The sequence below is a fragment of the Triticum urartu genome, chromosome 6A, assembly GCF_056163025.1.
Source record: "Triticum urartu cultivar PI428250 chromosome 6A, HENAU_Tu73, whole genome shotgun sequence".
NCBI lineage: Eukaryota > Viridiplantae > Streptophyta > Magnoliopsida > Poales > Poaceae > Triticum > Triticum urartu.
This window is the reverse complement of record NC_141878.1, coordinates 5,269,272-5,279,077: the sequence shown is the minus strand read 5'-3', so window position 1 is coordinate 5,279,077 and position 9,806 is coordinate 5,269,272. Positions and strand designations below refer to the sequence as shown.

The 9,806-nt window shown below is 49.1% G+C and overlaps 1 protein-coding gene across 1 annotated transcript; it reads right to left on the bottom strand.

The window, feature by feature from the left end:
* Nucleotides 1-810: 810 nt before the first annotated feature.
* LOC125516187 (uncharacterized) lies at nucleotides 811-2,352 on the bottom strand. Its single transcript, XM_048680888.2, has one exon. It carries the CDS (start codon nucleotides 2,160-2,162, stop codon nucleotides 1,197-1,199), a length of 966 nt encoding a protein of 321 aa, XP_048536845.1. The 5' UTR covers nucleotides 2,163-2,352; the 3' UTR covers nucleotides 811-1,196.
* Between the last annotated feature and the right edge of the window lie 7,454 nt (nucleotides 2,353-9,806).

Sequence of the window (9,806 nt, the reverse complement as noted above, 5' to 3'; positions counted from 1 at the left end):
CTTCTGTTTTCGTATGTCAGACTTTCAGCAGTTTATTGTATAACATATATAGTACTCCCTCCGTTCCGAATTACTTGTCGCGGGTATGGATGTATCTAGATGTATTTTAGTTCTAGATACATCCATTCCTGCGACGAGTAATTTGGAACGGAGGGAGTATGAAGAATGAGGCTGGTTATTAACACCTTACATGCTTATCAAGCAGAGAAATAAGAGTTTCTAACCACAGCAAAACAGCATTGTGTGTCCATGAGTTATCGAAAAAATATCAAAGTTCACAATTGAATGTTCATAAAAGGCCCTTCTTTAACATGATAGTAGCATGGCAACACATATTTCACTGGATGACTGTTAAATCAGTGCAAAAAGTCAGGAGTAAGTATTCACTGGATGTGCGCACCTTTGTAGCAATGTCATGCAATAAAACAAAGATGACCAGATTGGTCAATGGCCTATAAGTAACTAAAATTCATTCCACACAAATGAACCGTGTCAGAGAAGAAGAATAGTCAACCAGAGCAAAACAGCAGAGTACTTTGGGCAAAATAGCCTACAGTTAGGTAAAACCCATCCACACAAATGAATCATATCATTGCGAGCCAGTATCAGACTTCTTTAAGTTGACTGTTGATTCTGCCATCACTACCACTACAAAAGAACCTTGAGTTCCATGCTGTATCCAACAAACAGGTGAAAATGTCATAACCAGGCGAATTCATTTAGGAATCAGGATGAAATGCAGGAAAAAAAGGAAGAATTTCTATCCACATCAAAAACAGCAGCTCGTCCATCAGTGAACACTCTTAAGAATGAACGAACAGGGTCAGCTATTATCAGCTTCTATTTCAGTTTCTGGATCCAGCAGTTTATTGTATAACATACATAGTACAAAGAATGGGACGAATTATTAACACCTACAAGTTACCAATGAGGGGACATTTTGGCGTGCGTCTTCCACTCCCAGGCACCGTCGGTCGCGATGCTGTCCAATATGGCAGCCTGATTACTGTCGCCAGCAGCGAAATATCGGCAAACCACGACCAAGACAACTTCTGAATTGATGGTGAACCTGAAACATCCTTGTGACAACATGGAAGAGCAACATTTGGTTAACTTGAATGGCCTTTACACCAGGACCAGGACCAGGACCAGGACACATTGAGCCTGCAGCAGGAGAAACATTTCACTGTCCATGGCTAATGTTGTTGCTGTTGATGTCTGTGACTGCGAGCAGGAAAGAGGTTGAGACGCCTCCTGCCTTGGGTCTTGCTCCTGGTGGTGGAAGGGGTGCGGTGGAAGCGCAGCATTCCGGTGTCGGGGCTCCGGCGGGGCGACGGGCAGTGGACGCTGCTGCTGCGGCCGAGCCAGTAGAACCTCCTGAGCAGGGAGTCGCGGCGGCCGGCGCTATGTACATGCGCGTGCAGCGAGTCCGCCGGCGACACCTCGGAGTCGACGCCGCCCGCGGACGACGACACGGAGTGGCTGCCCCCGTTGACCCGGGCCGCGGCGTGGCCCTGCGCCCGGGACCTCGCCGCGGCGTCTGTCTCCCGCCACGACTGGGAGGACAGGGATCTGCTGAAGAAGCCCGCCACCGGGTTCGCCGCCCGGCGGGTGCGGTCCCACCACGGCCTGAGCGAGGCCTTGCTTGAGCTGGAGTGGAGCACGAGCGCGGAGGCGGAAGCAGGGGCGGTGGTGCTGGGCGCAGCGGCGGCGGCGGAGGTTGAGGCGGAGGCGGAGTCGTTGGCGTCCCAGGACTGGCGGGAGGGGAGCCAGGAGGCGGGGTCGTGGCCGTGCTCGCAGCAGACGATCCACTCGCAGGACTGGCGGAGGGAGCGCTTCCGCTGCAGCGGTGGCGGCGGCTCCGGCTCGGCCCTGGGCTCGGGATCTTGGTCTCCAGCTCCGACCGGCGCGGGCCGGTCCTGCTGGTCGTGGAGCTGGAAGAGGCGGAGCAGCGTCGTCCTGCCCCCGCCTTCCTCCGCCACCTCCTGCGCCGCGGCCACCACCGGTCGAGGAGGAGGAGGGGGGAGGGGGGACGGGGAGGGGGCCGGGGGCGTGGCCGGGAGCGCGGCGGCGGAGAGGCGCTCGAGGAGGCAGGCGGAGCAGAAGCCGGTGAAGGGCGGCTGCGACGGGTGCCTGGCGCACCGGGACAGGTCGGGATTCATCGCCCGCCGGCCACCGCCACCGCCGCCGCCCGGGAGCCGGAGGCGAGACCAATTCCGCGGCGGGGAAAGGGGATCGATTTGGTTTGACCGGACAAAGGCTAGGGCTTTGACCAGCCCGCCGCCCGCTCCTCTCCTAAGCTCAGTCTTCACTCTCAGTGGGTGTGGTGTGGTGTGGGGAATCCAATTGGAAGTGGACAGAGAGAAAGGGGGAGAGCCGTTGTGTCCTTGGCTCGGCTTGTCTCGCTGCCAAGTGGGCCCGCCCCTCACAGCACAACGGCTCTCTCAGCCACCCTCCCACAAACACAATCGCAAAAGCCACATGGAAGGTTGGAGAGCCAACTCGGAGCGCGATACGCAACACAGTTCAGCCGAGACTTTCCAACCACAAGCCCCGCTCGTCCGAAAGGGACCTTGTCAGGGTTCATGGCCACGACTGGCTGAGCTAGGTCGATTTGCTTGCCTCTAGCTCGATCGTCGATCGGCGGGCGAAATTGTAAGGAGCGGGGGTTGCCGATGAACGGAAGTCGTGACAAAGGATGAAGAAGACGTAGATTGTAACAAAGGTCCGATTGATTGATTGATTGATTGGTTTGCGGGCTTCAGTTTACAATCGGCCATCACCCTTTACATTATATGGCCTTTCCGTGTAAGTCACTGCCGCGTATATGTTCGTTTACGTGTTTGTGTCCGTGTACATGGACGAAGTTATTGCCTTGGCCTTGTTGACTCAGGGACGACGGTGTACTACAAAGTGGTCGGCTCGTTTACAAGGAGCCCAGCAGTAGGCCTGCGCGAGGGCCAAGAAGGTTGCTCGGTGCCACATGAGTTGTTGGGATTCTCCAAGTATAAGGGTGAAGCAGAACAGGAGCAATATGTCCCTCAGTTAGAGAATCAATGTTATCAATCCACTAGGAGTCTCCAAGCTAACAAACAAACACAAACACAAACACACACACACACACACACACACTCGTCCCCAACATGGCAAGAGGATTGTCAATCCCCTTGTGTTCCTAGTTACATGATTAAATAGCAAGTGGTAGAGATAGTTTGTAGCAATGTAACACGGCAAAAATAGAAGTAGCCATTTTGCAAAAGAATTTAGTAACGGAGAATAGACCTAGTGGGCATAGGTTGATTAGTGGTATCTTTCTCGAAAACAGGCAAATGACATGGTGAACAAATTACAGTTGGGCAACGATAAAATTGCAATATTTATGACTATGATCATTTACGGCACAATCTTATATAGGCATTACATAATAAGTAGACTGTTAATCCAATTGCATCTACCACTAATACTCAACCGCTATCCAGCATGCATCTCAATGTGTTAAGTTTGCAAGGACCAAAGCATCAATAAGCAAGATGACATAATGTAGACACCAAGACATCAATCAATATGATGAAACCCTGTTGTTTTATCCTTAGTGGCATGTGACGCCCTCGATTCAATCGTACACTAATCATATACGCAAATGTGTACGATCAAGATCAAGGACTCACGGGAAGATATCACAACATAACTCTAGACACAAAATAAAATAATACAAGCTTTATATTAAAAGCCAGGGGCCTCGAGGGCTCGAATACATAAGCTTGAATACACAAGAGTCAGCGGAAGCAACAATATCTGAGTACAGACATAAATTAGACAAGATTGCCTTAAGAAGGCTAGCACAAAAGCAACATCGATCGAAAAGGCAAGGCCTCCTGCCTGGGAGCTGTTGGGGACCGTTGCAGAAAACAAAAATTTTCCTACGGTTTCACCAAGATCCATCTATGAGTTCATCTAGCAACGAGTGATCGGATGCATCTACATACCTTGTAGATCGCGAGCGGAAGCGTTCAAAGAACGGGGATGAGGGAGTCGTACTCGACGTGATCCAAATCACCGGAGATACTAGCGCCGAACGGACGGCACCTCCGCATTCAACACACGTACGGTCAGCGTGACGTCTCCTCCTTCTTGATACAGCAAGGGGAAAGGAGAGGTTGAGGAAGATGGCTCCAGCAGCAGCATGACGGCATGGTGGTGGTGGAGAAGCAGTACTCCGACAGGGCTTCGCCGAGCTCTACGGAGGAGGAGGAGGTGTTGGAGGGGAGAGGGAGGCGCCAGGGGCATGGGTCCGGCTGCCCTCCCTCCCCCTCTATATATAGGGTCCCCAAGGGGGGGGCGCCGGCCCTGGAGATCCAATCTCCCAAGGGGGCGCCAAGGGGGGTGGAGTGCCCCCCAAGGCAAGTGCCCCCCCCCACCCTAGGGTTCCCAACCCTAGGCGCAGGGGGAAGGCCCAAGGGGGGCGCACCAGCCCACTAGGGGCTGGTTCCCCTCCCACTTCAGCCCATGGAGCCCTCAGGGATAGGTGGCCCCACCCGGTGGACCCCCGGGACCCTTCCGGTGGTCCCGGTACAATACCGGTGACCCCGAAACTTGTCCCGATGGCCGAAATAGCACTTCCTATATATAATTCTTTACCTCCAAACCATTCCGGAACTCCTCGTGACGTCCGGGATCTCATCCGGGACTCCGAACAACTTTCGGGTTACTGCATATTCATATCCCTACAACCCTAGCGTCACCGAACCTTAAGTGTGTAGACCCTACGGGTTCGGGAGACATGTAGACATGACCGAGATGGCTCTCCGGTCAATAACCAACAGCGGGATCTGGATACCCATGTTGGCTCCCACATGCTCCTCGATGATCTCATCGGATGAACCACGATGTCGAGGATTCAAGCAACACCGTATACAATTCCCTTTGTCAATCGGTACGTTACTTGCCCGAGATTCGATCGTCGGTATCCCAATACCTCGTTCAATCTCGTTACCGGCAAGTCACTTTACTCGTACCGTAATGCATGATCTCGTGACCAGACACTTGGTCACTTTGAGCTCATTGTGATGATGCATTACCGAGTGGGCCCAAAGATACCTCTCCGTCATACGGAGTGACAAATCCCAGTCTTGATCCGTGTAAACCCAACAGACACTTTCGGAGATACCCGTAGTATACCTTTATAGTCACCCAGTTACGTTGTGACGTTTGGTACACCCAAAGCACTCCTACGGTATCCGGGAGTTACACGATCTCATGGTCTAAGGAAAAGATACTTGACATTGGAAAAACTCTAACAAACGAACTATACGATCTTGTGCTATGTTTAGGATTGGGTCTTGTCCATCACATCATTCTCCTAATGATGTGATCTCGTTATCAATGACATCCAATGTCCATAGTCAGGAAACCATGACTATCTGTTGATCAACGAGCTAGTCAACTAGAGGCTTACTAGGGACATGTTGGTGTCTATTTATTCACACATGTATTACGATTTCCGGATAACACAATTATAGCATGAATAAAAGACAATTATCATGAACAAGGAAATATAATAATAATGCTTTTATTATTGCCTCTAGGGCATATTTCCAACAGTCTCCCACTTGCACTAGAGTCAATAATCTAGTTACATTGTGATGAATCGAACACCCATGGAATTCTGGTGTTGATCATGTTTTTCTCTAGGGAGAGGTTTAGTCAACGGATCTGCTACATTCAGGTCCGTATGTACTTTACAAATATCTATGTCTCCATCTTGAACATTTTCACGAATGGAGTTGAAGCGACGCTTGATGTGCCTGGTCTTCTTGTGAAACCTAGGCTCCTTGGCAAGTTCAATAGCTCCAGTGTTGTCACAGAAGAGTTTGATTGGCCCCGACGCATTGGGTATGACTCCTAGGTCGGTGATGAACTCCTTCACCCAAATTGCTTCATGCGCTGCCTCCGAGGCTGCCATGTACTCCGCTTCACATGTAGATCCCGCCACGACGCTCTGCTTGCAACTGCACCAGCTTACTGCCCCACCATTCAAAATATACACGTATCCGGTTTGTGACTTAGAGTCATCCAGATATGTGTCGAAGCTAGCGTCGACGTAACCCTTTACGACGAGCTCTTCGTCACCTCCATAAACGAGAAACATTTCCTTAGTCCTTTTTGAAAGGAAATATGCCCTAGAGGCAATAATAAAGTTATTATTTATTTCCTTATATCATGATAAATGTTTATTATTCATGCTAGAATTGTATTAACCGGAAACATAATACATGTGTGAATACATAGACAAACAGAGTGTCACTAGTATGCCTCTACTAGACTAGCTCGTTAATCAAAGATGGTTATGTTTCCTAACCATAGACAAAGGAGTTGTTATTTGATTAACGAGGTCACATCATTAGTTGAATGATCTGATTGACATGACCCATTCCATTAGCTTAGCACCCGATCGTTTAGTATGTTGCTATTGCTTTCTTCATGACTTATACATGTTCCTATGACTATGAGATTATGCAACTCCCGTTTGCCGGAGGAACACTTTGGGTGCTACCAAACGTCACAACGTAACTGGGTGATTATAAAGGAGCATTACAGGTGTCTCCAAAGGTAGATGTTGGGTTGGCGTATTTCGAGATTAGGATTTGTCACTCCGATTGTCGGAGAGGTATCTCTGGGCCCTCTCGGTAATACACATCACATAAGCCTTGCAAGCATTACAACAAATATGTTAGTTGCGAGATGATGTATTACGGAACGAGTAAAGAGACTTGCCGGTAACGAGATTGAACTAGGTATTGGATACCGACGATCGAATCTCGGGCAAGTAACATACCGATGACAAAGGGAACAACGTATGTTGTTATGCGATCTGACCGATAAAGATCTTCGTAGAATATGTAGGAGCCAATATGGGCATCCAGGTCCCGCTATTGGTTATTGACCGGAGACGTGTCTCGGTCATGTCTACATTGTTCTCGAACCCGTAGGGTCCGCATGCTTAAGGTTACGATGACAGTTATATTATGAGTTTATGCATTTTGATGTACCGAAGGTTGTTCGGAGTCCCGGATGTGATCACGGACATGACGAGGAGTCTCGAAATGGTCGAGACGTAAATATTGATATATTGTAAGCCTATGTTTGGACATCGGAAGTGTTCCGGGTGAAATCGGGATTTTACCGGATTACCGGGAGGTTACCGGAACCCCCCGGGAGCCATATGGGCCTTCATGGGCCTTAGTGGAAAGGTGAAAGGGCTGCCCATAAGGGCTGCGCGCCTCCCCCCTTCCCCTAGTCCTATTAGGACTAGGAGAGGTGGCCGGCCACCCCTCTCTCTTCCCCCCCTTGGGAATCCTAGTTGGAATAGGATTGGGGGGGAGTCCTACTCCCGGAAGGAGTAGGACTCCTCCTGCGCCCTCCTCCCTGGCCGGCGCCCCCCTCCCCCTTGGCTCCTTTATATACTGAGGCAGAGGCACCCCAGAAAGACACAAGTTGATCCACGTGATCTATTCCTTAGCCGTGTGCGGTGCCCCCTGCCACCATATTCCTCGATAATACTGTAGCGGAGTTTAGGCGAAGCCCTGCTGTTGTAGTACATCAAGATCGTCACCACGCCGTCGTGCTGACGGAACTCTTCCCCGACACTTTGCTGGATCGGAGTCCGGGGATCGTCATCGAGCTGAACGTGTGCTCGAACTCGGAGGTGCCGTAGTTTTGGTGCTTGATCGGTTGGATCGTGAAGACGTACGACTACTTCCTCTACGTCATGTCAGCGCTTCCGCAGTCGGTCTGCGTTGGGTACGTAGACAACACTCTCCCCCTCGTTGCTATGCATCACATGATCTTGCGTGTGCGTAGGAATTTTTTTGAAATTACTACGAAACCCAACAGTGGTATCAGAGCCTAGGTTATTTATGTTGATGTTATATGCACGAGTAGAACACAAGTGAGTTGTGGACGATATAAGTCATACTGCCTACCAGCATGTCATACTTTGGTTCGGCGACATTGTTGGACGAGACGACCCGGACCAACCTTACGCGTACGCTTATGCGAGACCGGTTCCCTCGACGTGCTTTGCACATAGATGGCTTGCGGGCGACTGTCTCTCCAACTTTAGTTGAACCAAGTATGGCTACGCCCGGTCCTTGTGAAGGTTAAAACGGAGTCTATTTGACAAACTATCGTTGTGGTTTTGATGCGTAGGTGAGATTGGTTCTTACTTAAGCCCGTAGCAGCCACGTAAAACATGCAACAACAAAGTAGAGGACGTCTAACTTGTTTTTGCAGGGCATGTTGTGATGTGATATGGTCAAGGCATGATGCTGAATTTTATTGTATGAGATGATCATGTTTTGTAACCGAGTTATCGGCAACTGGCAGGAGCCATATGGTTGTCGCTTTATTGTATGCAATGCAATCGCGATGTAATGCTTTACTTTATTACTAAACGGTAGTGATAGTCGTGGAAGCATAAGATTGGCGAGACGACAACGATGCTACGATGGAGATCAAGGTGTCGCGCCGGTGACGATGGTGATCATGACGGTGCTTCGGAGATGGAGATCACAAGCACAAGATGATGATGGCCATATCATATCACTTATATTGATTGCATGTGATGTTTATCTTTTTATGCATCTTATCTTGCTTTGATTGACGGTAGCATTATAAGATGATCTCTCACTAAATTATCAAGAAGTGTTCTCCCTGAGTATGCACCGTTGCCAAAGTTCGTCGTGCCCAGACACCACGTGATGATCGGGTGTGATAAGCTCTACGTCCATCTACAACGGGTGCAAGCCAGTTTTGCACAAGCATAATACTTAGGTTAAAACTTGACGAGCCTAGCATATGCAGATATGGCCTCGAAACACGGAGACCGAAAGGTCGAGCGTGAATCATATAGTAGATATGATCAACATAAACGATGTTCACCATTGAAAACTACTCCATCTCACGTGATGATCGGTTATGGTTTAGTTGATTGGGATCACATAATCACTTAGAAGATTAGAGGGATGTCTATCTAAGTGGGAGTTCTTTAGTAATATGATTAATTGAACTTAAATTTATCATGAACTTAGTCCCTGATAGTATCTTGCTTGTTTATGTTGATTGTAGATAGATGGCTCGTGCTGTTGTTCCGTTGAATTTTAATGCGTTCCTTGAGAAAGCAAAGTTGAAAGATGATGGTAGCAATTACACGGACTGGGTCCGTAACTTGAGGATTATCCTCATTGCTGCACAGAAGAATTACGTCCTGGAAGCACCGCTGGGTGCCAGGCCTGCTGCTGGAGCAACACCAGATGTTATGAACGTCTGGCACAGCAAAGCTGATGACTACTCGATAGTTCGGTGTGCCATGCTTTATGGCTTAGAATCGGGACTTCAACGACGGTTTGAATGTCATGGAGCATATGAGATGTTCCAGGAGTTGAAGTTAATATTTCAAGCAAATGCCCGGATTGAGAGATATGAAGTCTCCAATAAGTTCTATAGCTGCAAGATGGAGGAGAACAGTTCTGTCAGTGAGCATATACTCAAAATGTCTGGGTATAATAATCACTTGATTCAATTGGGAGTTAATCTTCCAGATGATTGCGTCATTGACAGAATTCTCCAATCACTGCCACCGAGCTACAAGAGCTTCGTGATGAACTATAATATGCAAGGGATGAACAAGACTATTCCCGAGCTCTTCGCAATGCTGAAAGCTGCGGAGGTAGAAATCAAGAAGGAGCATCAAGTGTTGATGGTTAACAAGACCACTAGTTTCAAGAAAAAGGGCAAAGGGAAGAAGA

Excerpts from the sequence above, each read along its gene's own strand:
- LOC125516187 (XM_048680888.2), bottom strand. The coding sequence starts at position 2,162 with ATGAATCCCGACCTGTCCCGGTGCGCCAGGCACCCGTCGCAGCCGCCC.